The sequence below is a fragment of the Anopheles gambiae genome, chromosome 3, assembly GCF_943734735.2.
Source record: "Anopheles gambiae chromosome 3, idAnoGambNW_F1_1, whole genome shotgun sequence".
Lineage (NCBI taxonomy): Eukaryota > Metazoa > Arthropoda > Insecta > Diptera > Culicidae > Anopheles > Anopheles gambiae.
The window spans coordinates 10,811,572-10,824,266 of record NC_064602.1 but is presented as its reverse complement, the minus strand read 5'-3'; the positions used below and the strand labels follow the sequence as shown (position 1 = coordinate 10,824,266).

At 49.1% G+C, this 12,695-nt stretch overlaps 10 protein-coding genes across 10 annotated transcripts; 5 read left to right on the top strand and 5 right to left on the bottom strand.

The window, feature by feature from the left end:
• Positions 1 to 11: 11 nt before the first annotated feature.
• LOC133394070 (adult cuticle protein 1-like) lies at positions 12 to 689 on the bottom strand. Its single transcript, XM_061662534.1, has 2 exons — positions 597 to 689; positions 12 to 521 (listed from the first exon to the last, which is right to left on the bottom strand). Exons 1-2 carry the CDS (start codon positions 600 to 602, stop codon positions 126 to 128), a joined length of 402 nt encoding a protein of 133 aa, XP_061518518.1. The 5' UTR covers positions 603 to 689; the 3' UTR covers positions 12 to 125.
• A 497-nt stretch (positions 690 to 1,186) lies between these two features.
• On the top strand, positions 1,187 to 1,891 carry LOC5668212 (adult cuticle protein 1). Its single transcript, XM_001688924.2, has 2 exons — positions 1,187 to 1,297; positions 1,382 to 1,891. The coding sequence occupies exons 1-2, from the start codon at positions 1,292 to 1,294 to the stop codon at positions 1,775 to 1,777; spliced, it is 402 nt and encodes a 133-aa protein (XP_001688976.2). The 5' UTR covers positions 1,187 to 1,291; the 3' UTR covers positions 1,778 to 1,891.
• A 207-nt stretch (positions 1,892 to 2,098) lies between these two features.
• Positions 2,099 to 2,727, top strand: LOC133394071 (uncharacterized). Its single transcript, XM_061662536.1, has 2 exons — positions 2,099 to 2,184; positions 2,264 to 2,727. The coding sequence occupies exons 1-2, from the start codon at positions 2,179 to 2,181 to the stop codon at positions 2,651 to 2,653; spliced, it is 396 nt and encodes a 131-aa protein (XP_061518520.1). The 5' UTR covers positions 2,099 to 2,178; the 3' UTR covers positions 2,654 to 2,727.
• Positions 2,728 to 2,797: 70 nt separating this feature from the next.
• On the bottom strand, positions 2,798 to 6,677 carry LOC5668211 (uncharacterized). The gene is made up of 5 exons (XM_061662632.1): positions 6,672 to 6,677; positions 6,130 to 6,594; positions 4,206 to 4,735; positions 3,747 to 3,864; positions 2,798 to 3,679 (listed from the first exon to the last, which is right to left on the bottom strand). The coding sequence occupies exons 1-5, from the start codon at positions 6,675 to 6,677 to the stop codon at positions 2,939 to 2,941; spliced, it is 1,860 nt and encodes a 619-aa protein (XP_061518616.1). The 3' UTR covers positions 2,798 to 2,938.
• On the bottom strand, positions 4,053 to 4,829 carry LOC133394063 (keratin-associated protein 6-2-like). Its single transcript, XM_061662525.1, has 2 exons — positions 4,801 to 4,829; positions 4,053 to 4,735 (listed from the first exon to the last, which is right to left on the bottom strand). Exons 1-2 carry the CDS (start codon positions 4,804 to 4,806, stop codon positions 4,166 to 4,168), a joined length of 576 nt encoding a protein of 191 aa, XP_061518509.1. The 5' UTR covers positions 4,807 to 4,829; the 3' UTR covers positions 4,053 to 4,165.
• On the top strand, positions 4,834 to 5,885 carry LOC133394061 (shematrin-like protein 1). The gene is made up of 2 exons (XM_061662517.1): positions 4,834 to 5,064; positions 5,141 to 5,885. Exons 1-2 carry the CDS (start codon positions 5,059 to 5,061, stop codon positions 5,816 to 5,818), a joined length of 684 nt encoding a protein of 227 aa, XP_061518501.1. The 5' UTR covers positions 4,834 to 5,058; the 3' UTR covers positions 5,819 to 5,885.
• Positions 6,678 to 6,941: 264 nt separating the features above from the next.
• LOC133394066 (uncharacterized) lies at positions 6,942 to 7,598 on the bottom strand. Its single transcript, XM_061662528.1, has 2 exons — positions 7,557 to 7,598; positions 6,942 to 7,491 (listed from the first exon to the last, which is right to left on the bottom strand). Exons 1-2 carry the CDS (start codon positions 7,560 to 7,562, stop codon positions 7,003 to 7,005), a joined length of 495 nt encoding a protein of 164 aa, XP_061518512.1. The 5' UTR covers positions 7,563 to 7,598; the 3' UTR covers positions 6,942 to 7,002.
• A 36-nt stretch (positions 7,599 to 7,634) lies between these two features.
• Positions 7,635 to 8,473, top strand: LOC5668214 (glycine-rich protein). The gene is made up of 2 exons (XM_001688927.2): positions 7,635 to 7,834; positions 7,911 to 8,473. The coding sequence occupies exons 1-2, from the start codon at positions 7,829 to 7,831 to the stop codon at positions 8,409 to 8,411; spliced, it is 507 nt and encodes a 168-aa protein (XP_001688979.1). The 5' UTR covers positions 7,635 to 7,828; the 3' UTR covers positions 8,412 to 8,473.
• Positions 8,474 to 9,538: 1,065 nt separating this feature from the next.
• On the bottom strand, positions 9,539 to 10,539 carry LOC5668213 (uncharacterized). Its single transcript, XM_061662523.1, has 2 exons — positions 10,445 to 10,539; positions 9,539 to 10,151 (listed from the first exon to the last, which is right to left on the bottom strand). The coding sequence occupies exons 1-2, from the start codon at positions 10,448 to 10,450 to the stop codon at positions 9,564 to 9,566; spliced, it is 594 nt and encodes a 197-aa protein (XP_061518507.1). The 5' UTR covers positions 10,451 to 10,539; the 3' UTR covers positions 9,539 to 9,563.
• Positions 10,540 to 10,995: 456 nt separating this feature from the next.
• On the top strand, positions 10,996 to 11,608 carry LOC5668207 (uncharacterized; the record flags this gene model as incomplete). The annotated part of the gene is made up of 1 exon (XM_061662537.1): positions 10,996 to 11,608. A coding segment is annotated over one exon (603 nt), but the record flags the coding sequence as incomplete, so codon positions are not given.
• Between the last annotated feature and the right edge of the window lie 1,087 nt (positions 11,609 to 12,695).

The following is a 12,695-nucleotide window of genomic DNA, read 5'->3' as shown; positions in this document are numbered from 1 at the left end:
AACGAGAAGCGTTTACTTTTCAAGCCAAATTGTTGTATTTTGAACGAATTGCTTCGTAGCGTCCAGAATTACTGATTTCCCAATTTTTTGAAGAGAGCGAACGTCCTTATCCAATCCAGCAGCGCTTAGTCCGAACCAGGTGCAGCCTCCAGGTTCAGCTGCTGCTGGGAGAAAGCGTGGCCTGGCAGTGGCGCCTCGTGGATCGCGCCCCGGTTGGCGGCCAGATAGCGAGCCTCCTTCTGGTAGAGCAGCGCCGGAGCACTGTAGGCCAGCGGGGCGGTGTAGTAGTACGGAGCGGCAGGGGCGTACGCCAGCGGGGCACCAGCAGCGGCGTAGGGATAGGCCAACGGAGCCGCAGCATAGGAGTATGCCGGGGCCGTCGTAATCAGCTTAGCGTCCGAGTTGCTCTGCACGACCGTGGTGTGCGGGGCGGCAATGGCCAGTGGAGCTCCGTACAGCAGAGGGGCGAGTCCAGCGTCGGCGACAGCGGCCAGGGCCATCATGACTACAGCTGCGATGCACTGCAGGATTTAAGGAAATTGTTAGTTTAGCCGAAATTTACAAAACTTCAAGAACAATCGTGTTGGAATAATTACCTTCATGATTGCTTATTGGTGTTGATTGGGATGAATTGCTTGATGGAACGTTCAGATGAGTTCTGTGACGATTGCAGCCCGAACGCATCCCTTTTATACCCCAAGCCAACACGACGGGTTAGTTGTCACGCAGCCATGGGAAGCGTTCTTCTTTAGCATCAGATAAAATAAAACGAAAAAAAGCAGCAGCAAACAAAAAAGGACCATGACGCAAGCAAGTAGCCGCCCGTAATGCCAAGGCGAAAGGGGAACCTTAATGCAACCAGATCAAGTGTCCAGATCGGTAAAATACAAGTTTCTGATGCGATGCGTATGCGGCACGGCCCTGTACGCGCGATCGTCAATTTCGCACGGAACCAGAACAACAATGCGTATGTTGCGCGGGTCAGTGCACTGAAAGGATGCGAGGGATAGCCGTCGCATGGATAGGGAACTGGTTATAGGTGGTTTTTCATTGTTTTTTTCTTATGTTTTGCTGTTTAAATAGTTGCGCTATTTTCTGCAAGATTATGAACTGGATTGAAAGGTAGCGCCCCGATATCTGTACCTAGAGACACCATCAAACATATATTATTTGTTGTTTTTATTAACAATCTGGCGAGTATATATATTGACGGGTTGTCGGTGGTTTAATCAGAATTGATCTGTCCGCGTTTCAGAACACAACTCAAAAAACAATCCAAACAATTGCAATCATGAAGGTGTGTTTAAAGCTAAGCCAATAACATTTCTTCAGCGTTCAGAGTCTATAGGAAAACTTACAAATCTATTCTATCATGTTCCAGTGCATCGCAGCTGTAGTCATGATGGCCCTGGCCGCTGTCGCCGACGCTGGACTCGCCCCACTGCTGTACGGAGCTCCACTGGCCATTGCCGCCCCGCACACAACGGTCGTGCAGAGCAACTCGGACGCCAAGCTGATTACGACGGCCCCGGCATACTCCTATGCTGCGGCTCCGTTGGCCTATCCCTACGCCGCTGCTGGTGCCCCGCTGGCATACGCCCCTGCCGCTCCGTACTACTACACCGCCCCGCTGGCCTACAGTGCTCCGGCGCTGCTCTACCAGAAGGAGGCTCGCTATCTGGCCGCCAACCGGGGCGCGATCCACGAGGCGCCACTGCCAGGCCACGCTTTCTCCCAGCAGCAGCTGAACCTGGAGGCTGCACCTGGTTCGGACTAAGCGCTGCTGGATTGGATAAGGACGTTCGCTCTCTTCAAAAAATTGGGAAATCAGTAATTCTGGACGCTACGAAGCAATTCGTTCAAAATACAACAATTTGGCTTGAAAAGTAAACGCTTCTCGTTGGTTCCGTCTTTAATAACATGCACCGAAAGAAATGTTGTTTCAGTTCCGGAAAGAGGATGCTTTTGCTTCGAGCACTCATCGCGTGGATCTGATAAGAAACCTACGTGCCAGCGACACGCAATGAGAGTACAGAGGGCGACCGGAAAAAGATGGAAACCTGTTTGGTCAAATGCACATTCAAATCGAAACCGACGCATATAAATTCGGCCCCAACAGCGTTAGAAGCATTATTCGGTGATCTGCGATCGGTCCAGCACGACAGCCAGCAAGCAACAATGAAGGTAGGGAGTAGTGTGATCCAGTGGGTCTGCCATCCTCGCATTAAAACAAACATTCTTGTGTGATCTTCCCTTTGTACAGAGCTTCATCGCCATTCTGGCTTTTGCGCTGCTTGCGTCCGTCTGCGGCAGTCCGCTGTTCCACAGCCACTCGTCGCACGGTAGATCCCACCGCTATTATCCGGTGGCGGTGCGGGAGGTCGTGAAGGTACCGGAAGTGCACGTCCAGAAGGTGGTCCACCAGGTGCCCGTGTACGTGCCGGTAGTACGGCCGGTAGTGCACCATGTTCCGGTAGTCCATCATGTTCCGGTAGTACAGCAGGTGCCGGTGGTGCAGCACGTCGTTCCCGCTCCCGTTCCCGTTACGACGGAGCGTCCCGTGGACGTTGAGGTCGGTGGTGGAGTGGTTGTGGCCGCCAATCCAGGGGCGGTACATGTGGTCAAAACCAAACCAGCCAAAGTTTCTGTTTGATTGAGCAGTTGTAGTTGGGCATCGCTACACAACTTAATGAAACGTATGAAGAAAATAATCAAACTTGAACAACATGTGTTCTTTCTTTGGAAATGTTTTCTCAACTGTATCGTTGGTTTGTGTGTAATTCCAACCTTTATCTCCTTCATTGTGACATTTTGCAAGATTTATTTCAGCATAGATCCAACAAGAAGAAACTTGTCAATGGCTCGAAGGGTCGTTAATTTTGTATCTGTGTGTGTGTTCGAAAAAGAGTATCGTTTTCATAGTACGGTTGACAACTCCTTACTGCGTTCCCGGGGCAGGCTGCACGTTCAGCGACTGCTGGTTGACGGTGTGTCCGGCAAGCGGAGCTTCGTGCACGGCACCGGGGTTAGCAGCGACATAGCGAGCTTCCTTCTGGGCAACGACGGCAGCAACCGCGGGCTGGGCAACGACGACGGTCTCCTCGGGGGCAACGGCAGCAACCGGGGCAGCCTCCACTACGTCCGAGTCGGATGAGTAAGCGATCGGTGCCGGGTAAGCGACGGGTGCGACCGATTCATACTTGGTCACCGGAGCGGTGGCGGTGTAGGTGACGGCCGGAGCGGAGTAGGAGACAGCCGGAGCAACGTAAGACACGGCCGGGGCCGTGTAGCTAACGTACTTCGGGGCAACGTTCTGCTGCACAACGGTCTTTTCCGGCACCGTGTAGGCAGTGACAACTGGGGTCGAGTAGGCGACAGCCGGGGCAACGTTCGACGCCACGTAGGTCGCCTTCGGGACGGAGTAGGTGGTGACGGCAGGCGCAGCAGCGTATGTCACAGCCGGGCCCGAATAGTACTTCTGTTGGACGTAAGTTTCTGGGACGGTGTACGCGGTCACTACGGGGGCATTGTAAGCCACGCTGGACGTGTAGTATTTCGGAGCTACGTTCTGCTGGACGACTGTTTTCTCGGCACCGGTGTAAACTACCGGAGTGCGAAGGGCAATAACGTTAGCCTCCGCCGCGATGGCCAGAGTCATCATGACTACAGCTGCGATGCACTGGAAGAGAAGTGTCGTGTTAGATCTACTAGACTCTTCGAGGATCAAGTTCACGCAAATAGCTTACCTTCATGATTGCTGGGCTTGTTTTGTGGATGCTGCCGTCCAAACTGTGTGAAGATCGATTGAATTGTGATCGAAGTTCGGACTGGGCCGGGTTTATATACGTCGGTTCTTCTATTCTTCTTTCCGGTGTCGAAAAACTGTTCGATCCCAAAACTGGATTATTCCATAAACAAAAAGGTTAATTGTGTCTTAAGAGAGCATTTTTTATTAGATGACTTGATTGGGCGGGGGTTCAATGCGAAGGAAGTAACAAACGCTCGATAAAGATCGAACAAAAGAACGAAACGAGAATAACGAACATACATGAACGAGCGGTGACAATCCGCGCGCGGGATTAGCAGGCAAAGCCTAAAATGACTTCACGTATGTGTGTGCGCGTGCGTGTGTGTGTATGTACATCATGTACGGATTGAATGACATTTAGAAAACATATTTGGCAACGGGAGCAGTCGACAGATACTTGTTGTATCCCAGACCGTATCCTCCATAGTTCCACAGTCCATTATCGACGACTTTGGTGGCGACGACGGGAGCGACCAGCTTGTTGTATCCCAGACCGTATCCGCTGACCAGCTTGTTGTATCCCAGACCGTATCCGCTGCTCAGCACTGGAGCGACCAGCTTGTTGTATCCCAGACCGTATCCGCTGACCAGCTTGTTGTATCCCAGACCGTATCCGCTGTTCAGCACTGGAGCGACCAGCTTGTTGTATCCCAGATCGTAGCTGTTATCAACGACCTTGGTGGCCAGCACTGGAGCAACCGACGGGTATTCGACCACTTTCTTCACGGCCGGATAGGAACCGTACAACGATGATGGGTAGGAGTACTTGTCCAACGCTGCTGGGAGACCGTACGACGAGCCATAGACCACCTTCGACACCGGAAGTCCATAGCCGTAGCTGTGCTGGTAGGACAGGACATCATCGTATGGCAGGTAGGACGCCTCCGAGGCAGCGACGAACGCCACAGCCATGATTGCAATGAAGAACTGGAATGAGATACAAGAATTGGATGAACAGGGATGTTTGTATCGAGATTTCCGACGAAGCTTACCTTCATTTTGATTTGCTGAGCTGAGAAGAGCTGTACGAACACTGATACCAAAAACACAATCGAACGCATCATTTATAGTGTTTTATACCGGAAGTCCAAAACGAAAGGAAAACTCCGTCGTCAAGGTCCAACAGAAGGCCGGAAAAGCGTTGCGTTTGGCTCGTTATAAAAGCAGACGATCATTGGAACAAACGATCACAGTTCACTTGCAACGTTTTCGCGATCATATCCAATCGATCAAAGCACTCAACTGTGACCATGAAGGTGGGTTCAATCGATCAATTCGGTCAACAATTGATTGGTACTGATAAGTTATCATTGATTTTATTTTTCCTTCCAGGGATTCATCGCGATCGCTGTGTTGGCTCTGGCCACTGTCTCCCAGGGATTATATCTGCCAGCGGTGCAGTCGGTCCTTCCGTACGCCTACAGCTCTGGCCTCCATGGCCTGGGTGCCTATGATGGTCTGGGCCATTACTCGTCGCTCGGTGGACTGGGATACTCGTCCGTGCTGGACCATGGCCTTTCCTACCCGTACTCGGCCGCTCTTCCGTACTCTGTCTACAACAACGGTCTGTATGGAGGATACTATGGTGCCAAGTACGCCCCAACGGTGGTCCAGGCCAACGTGAACACTCTGAAGACGGTCAGCCCGCTTGGTCTGTATGGAGGATACGGTGTGGAGCACGGATACGGTCTCGGTCACGGATACGGCTACGGATACAACAACTACCTCCCAGTCCAGGGTCATGCTGCGAAGTACGTTGCTGCCAACCCAGGAGCCGTTCATGTGGCTCAGGACAACGTGAACACTCTGAAGACGGTCAGCCCGCTGGATCTGTATGGAGGATACGGTGTGGAGCACGGATACGGACTCGGTCACGGATACGGCTACGGATACAACAACTACCTCCCAGTCCAGGGCCATGCTGCGAAGTACGTTGCTGCCAACCCGGGAGCCGTCCATGTGGCTCCTCTACCAGGCCATCTAGTCAACCAGAAGTCGATTGTGGCGTAAATGACTGTGATCTCGATCAAACGTGTATGGAATTGTAAATAAATGGAGTATTGAACTCAAAATATGATTGATCTTCTAAATTATTTTAAATTTTAAGCTTCAATTCCATTCTAGTGTTTGACAAACCAATTAATTTTAAATCCAACAACTTTTTACTAATTTTCTTTAACACAAGCGTCAGCCCATCAAGCATATGAAACAAATCATCATTTCACTTTGAAACATGTTCAAGTTTATTTCGTTTATGTTCTAGGCGCGACTGGATTTTGTACATGGATAATAAATTATGTTTACAGAGTTCCTGGTGCAGCTTCAAGGTTCAGGGACTGCTGGTTGACGGCATGTCCGGCCAGAGGAGCCTCGTGGACGGCGCCACGGTTGGCAGCGACATAGCGAGCCTCCTTCTGGGCGACAACAGCCACGGCGGGCTGAGCGACGACGGTGGCAGCAGGAGCTACGGCCACTGGAGCAGCTTCCACCACATCCGAATCAGCGTAGAACGATGGCGCGGAGTAGGCGACTGGAGCTACTGAGGCGACACGGGCATACGAGACGGCTGGGACGGCATGGGAGACGGTTTGAGCAGCATAGGAGTAGGACGGAGCGGCATAGGAGTAAGCGGGAGCGGCGTACGCGAGAGGGGCCGGAACCACGTACTTCGGAGCCACATTCTGCTGGACGACAGTCGTCTGGGGAGCAGAGTAGACCACCGGAGCCGGAATGAGGCCGCACTCAGCGACGACGGCCAGAGCCACCATGACTACAGCTGCGATGCACTGATAAGAAAAAGAACCAGAAAACAGGAGCGTTTACTTGAGGACACTTGATGGAGATGAGAAAGCCTTTGAATTACCTTCATGATTGCTGGTTAGGGGTTTGAGTTGGATGCTGGTATGCGATCGAGTCGAAGATCGTTCTGATTCTGATTGATACGAGTACAGAGACGCCTTTTATACCAGTAGAAGGAAACACAATCATGAATGTAGTTTCCAAAGTACAACAAAAAATGCAATCCCCAAAATCGCCACAAACAATACCATACCGCCCCTTCCAAAGCACACAACGAACGATCGAACAAAGAGAACGGGAAACTAACGCTCGCTCAAACAGAATGGCGATCAGCTTGGGTTAACATTCACACGTCATGAATCGGAGCCGGTTTATTAAAACAACATTATCTACATTTACAACACGTATTTGGCAACGGGAGCAGTCGACAGATACTTGTTGTATCCCAGACCGTATCCTCCATAGTTCCACAGTCCATTATCGACGACTTTGGTGGCGACGACGGGAGCGACCAGCTTGTTGTATCCCAGACCGTATCCGCTGACCAGCTTGTTGTATCCCAGACCGTATCCGCTGCTCAGAACTGGAGCGACCAGCTTGTTGTATCCCAGATCGTAGCTGTTATCAACGACCTTGGTGGCCAGCACTGGAGCAACCGACGGGTATTCGACCACTTTCTTCACGGCCGGATAGGAACCGTACAACGATGATGGGTAGGAGTACTTGTCCACCGCTGCTGGGAGACCGTACGACGAGCCATAGACCACCTTCGACACCGGAAGTCCATAGCCGTAGCCGTGCTGGTAGGACAGGACATCATCGTATGGCAGGTAGGACGCCTCCGAGGCAGCGACGAACGCCACAGCCATGATTCCAATGAAGAACTGGAATGAGATAGAAGAATTGAATAAGGATGTATGTTTCTAACGGAATTTCCCAAGAAGCTTACCTTCATTTTAGTTGGTTTGGTTGGATGTTGTGTTGATAGAAGAGCTGTACGAATACTGATACCAAAAACACAATCGAACGCATCATTTATAGCGCCTTCTACCGGAAGTCCAAAACGAAAGGAAAATTCCGTCGTCAAGGTCCAACAGAAGGCCGGAAAAGCGTCGCGTTTGGCTCGTTATAAAAGCAGACGATCATTGGGACAAACGATCACAGTTCACTTGCAACGTTTTCGCGATCATATCCAATCGATCAAAGCACTCAACTGTGACCATGAAGGTGGGTTCAATCGATCAATTCGGTCAACATATAGTTGGTACTGATAAGTTATCACTGATTTTATTCTTCCTTCTAGGGATTCATCGCGATCGCTGTGTTGGCTCTGGCCACCGTCTCCCAGGGATCATATCTGCCAGCGGTGCAGTCGGTCCTTCCGTATGGCTACAGCTCTGGCCTCCATGGGCTGGGTGCCTATGATGGTCTGGGTCATTACTCGTCGCTCGGTGGACTGGGATACTCGTCCGTGCTGGACCATGGCCTCTCCTACCCGTACTCGGCCGCTCTTCCGTACTCTGTCTACAACAACGGTCTGTATGGAGGATACTACGGTGCCAAGTACGCTCCGACTGTGGTCCAGGCCAATGTAAACACTCTGAAGACGGTCAGCCCGCTGGGTCTGTATGGCGGATACGGTGTGGAGCACGGATACGGTCTCGGTCACGGATACGGCTACGGATACAACAACTACCTCCCAGTCCAGGGTCATGCTGCGAAGTACGTTGCTGCCAACCCGGGAGCCGTTCATGTGGCTCCTCTACCAGGCCATCTAGTCAACCAGAAGTCGATTGTGGCGTAAATGACTGTGATCTCGAACAAATGTGTACGGAATTGTAAATAAAAGGAACATCTTAATCAAAATTTGTCATGTTTTTAAATTTCCTTGTATTGTATTATTTTAATGCTGAAAACATTTACTCTGAACCCAGTGGATGATGCAACGGTGGGCCGACTAAGGGGTCGCTTAAGGCTCCAGCGATTTGGGAGATTCGTGAATCTTTAGTCCATTTATAACAGATGGTAGAGTACGGCATTGTATTAGCGAGTGGACCCCGGGGACGATGTTTTGTTGGGTTCCCGTGACCGATGAACCCTTAACACTCCCTCGACAGAAACGAAATTTAACTGGACCAAGTGCCATTACCCCTCCTCCCTCTCATAATGTAAAGTGGGCCTCACCGTTTAAGGCCTCCGACACTCGAAATCCATCACTGTCAGAATATCCATTTACTTTTTGGAATAAAAACCGAATTTCACTCTACTGTTCCGAAAAAATCTAAACCGGTTCCGGTTAACTCAGACGATTTTTGATGATCTGTATGAATGCGGATGATTATTCCTGTTTCGAAAAAGTCTAAACGAGTTTGTGTGATCTACGGTATTTTTTTGCATTTACTTGCTTTTAGATAAATACTAAAGAATGCGAACCTTTTCCGTCGGACCTTATAATTATTCTTATCCTTCCAGGATCTTAACTCGCGTGACATACTGTCATCCCCATTGACGCTGACCGGTGGTAGCATTACTGTCACAGTAAGTTCACGAATCGGAACGGCTGACCTTTACACTTATATTTTTCCTCCTGTTATGTCAGCCTCACTTAAATTTGAAGTTTTAAACATGAATTCAAACTCATTTTGGTATACAAAAAACATTCGTATTCACTCCGAATTTTCTCAAACTGGCCAGCTTTGTGACGATTCGTTTGGATTAGTTCATATTCGCCGGATGGTAGATGGATGGTTCGTTTGGAGCTGAAGTCAGTTTTGATTCGTAATTCGATTCCGTATTCAAAGTAATGAGTCAATAACTCCAAACCGTGTAAAGATTGAAATAAAAAGATTGAATAGAAGAGATTATATAGGCGAACTAGTTTTGATTAGGATGCTCCCTTTATTTACAATTCCATAAACATATTTACAATTCCATAAACGTTCGAGATCACAGTCATTTACGCCACAATCGACTTCTGGTTGACCAGATGGCCTGGCAGAGGGGCCACATGGACGGCTCCCGGGTTGGCAGCAACGTACTTCGCAGCATGACCCTGGACTGGGAGGTAGTTGTTGTATCCGTAGCCGTATCCGTGACCGAGTCCGTATCCGTGCTCCACACCGTATCCTCCATACAGACCCAGCGGGCTGACCGTCTTCAGAGTGTTCACGTTGGCCTGGACCACAGTTGGGGCGTACTTGGCACCGTAGTATCCGCCATATAGACCCAGCGGGCTGACCGTCTTCAGAGTGTTCACGTTGGCCTGGACCACAGTCGGAGCGTACATGGCACCGTAGTATCCTCCATACAGACCGTTGTTGTAGACAGAATACGGAACAGCGGACGAGTACGGGTAGGAGAGGCCATGGTCCAGCACCGATGAGTATCCCAGTCCACCGAGCGACGAGTAATGACCCAGACCATCATAGGCACCCAGGCCATGGAGGCCGGAGCTGTAGGCGTACGGAAGGACCGACTGCACCGCTGGCAGATATGATCCGTGAGAGACGGCGGCCAGAGCGAGCACAGCGATTATGATGAAGCCCTTAAGATGAAAAATCAAAATTGTCTTGTAGTTTTAATTTCTTCAAATCTTCTTCTTCTTCTTTGGCTCAACAACCGTTGCCGGTCAAGGCCTGCCTGTACCACTTGTGGGCTTGGCTCTCAGTGACTAATTGATTTCCCCCCATAGCAGGATAGTCAATCCTACGTATGGCGGCACGGTCTTTTTGGGGATTGAACCCATGACGGGCATGTTGTTAAGTCGTACGAGTTTACGACTGTACTACTGTACTACGACGGCTAAAAAATTTCTTCAAATAATGTGTTTAAATATACCTTCATTGTTGTTTTGTTTGTTTGATGTGTTTGGCTGACGTGCTGGAACTGATCAGTTGGCTAGAATTGTATCGCTTTTTATAGCTGCTACTGATTTATCTATTTTTCTCCTTCTATTGGGAACCTTCTTCATTGTTAAAAGAAATTTGACCTTGTGTCCATCATTTGTAGAGAATCCGGACTATTGCTTTTCGAAAATGTAACAAATTGCAATCGGGTGTAGCATTTGGTCATGGATCATTTCACAGCGTTTAGTCACGGTTGACCATGTACCAGGTGTTGAACAAATAATGTGACAAAGATTGAAAAGCTTCAGGATGCGCGTGTTTTTAATTGGACAGCAATAAGGCGCGTTGAAGTAAAATGTTCAAGTCTGAACCAATCAGCCGTTTAGATTTTAGTATATAACGTGTGCATCAAACTCAGTAACGGCAGTTGATACCAACCATTTGTTGAGCAAACAAGTAGACAGTTAATCGTGAATTGTATTAGTTATATCATGAAGGTTTGTTTGAACATCATTACGGTACAAGGCATACTCATAAAATACATTTAATAAAATCCAGGCATTCATCGTGATCGCTGTGTTGGCTCTGGCCGCCGTCTCCCAAGGATCATATCTGCCAGCGGTGCAGTCGGTTCTTCCGTACGCCTACAGCTCTGGCCTCCATGGCCTGGGTGCCTATGATGGTCTGGGTCATTACTCGTCGCTCGGTGGACTGGGTTACTCGTCCGTGCTGGATCATGGTCTCTCCTACCCGTACTCGGCCGCTCTTCCGTACTCTGTCTACAACAACGGTCTGTATGGAGGATACTACGGTGCCAAGTACGCTCCGACTGTGGTCCAGGCCAACGTGAACACTCTGAAGACAGTCAGCCCGCTGGGTCTATATGGAGGATACTACGGTGCCAAGTACGCCCCAACGGTGGTCCAGGCCAACGTGAACACTCTGAAGACGGTCAGCCCGCTGGGTCTGTATGGAGGATACGGTGTGGAGCACGGATACGGTCTCGGTCACGGATACGGCTACGGATACAACAACTACCTCCCAGTCCAGGGTCATGCTGCGAAGTACGTTGCTGCCAATCCGGGAGCTGTTCATGTCGCGCCTCTTCCAGGTCATGTCGTTAATCAAAAATCGATCGTTGCATAAATTTTAAAATAAACGCGTAACTTGTACACACCCTTAACATTTATGTCTTCTATTGTTATTGGGTTGATTTCCAAAGCGTGAGTTTTTGAGAAGAATCGAACCAGTAGAAACCGGTTACAGGTAGATTGAAATGCGGAAAATATGGTCATTAGGAGATTGAACTGATTTCGCTCTATGAAACCAATATTTTTCTGTATGTTGTTATATTATTACGAATCGGGCTTGAACATTTCAATCAAATTACTTTCGATAAAATCGTTTTAGATGTATTAGAAGAACTTCTTTTGAAAGGTAAGTAGCACAGAGAAACTTTTCTGAAGTAATGAGAGATAAAAACAAGCTTGATACATTTACAAAAAAAATATATATATGAGAAAAAATCTTCGCTTGATGCGTTGTGGCCCTTTTTACTGAAGCTGTCTAGCATCAGATGGTTAACACGAAGCAGGAAATTATGGCAAACCGTCACAAAGAGAGACACGCCATGAAAACGGTGCGAAAGAAAGATCATGCTAACCACAAAACCGCGACCTGCCCGAGCAACGACGCGACCACGACCTTGAGATTGTTATTGTGTGATCGATTTATTTAAGCGTGACTCTATTCGTTCTATGTCTCTTTTTTCTTCCTTTAGCTTCTTTCTTAAATGGTCACTCCAAGCGGCCCTTGCTTTACGCAGCTTTAATTGATACACCTTTGTTGTGTGCTAGTGCTAGAACAGTCCACCGTAGGAGACACCCGAACACCAAAAAGGCGTCTTCCTAGCATGGGTACGATCATGCGAAGTGGGTATGTGCGATCGAGAATGCGAAAGATCGACCACGCCCCACTCTGCTACACCCGTGGACCATTGTTCCCTTCGTCTCTACGGTGGTATTGACCGGTTCCTAGCACTTACTTTCCGGTATGTCTTGGGGGCTCGTTGATCGATTGTGAGCGATCTTTTGCAACACCTCGATCGGGTGATTGGCGAGTGAAAAATGATGCTATATTAAAAGCGAACGGCGGGGACGCTTTTGTAATCCAATTAGTTGTGGCAACACGCGCCAGCTTAATTGCTACGTTTTTGGGAGGTTCGTGGTAGAAGCGTCATGTGC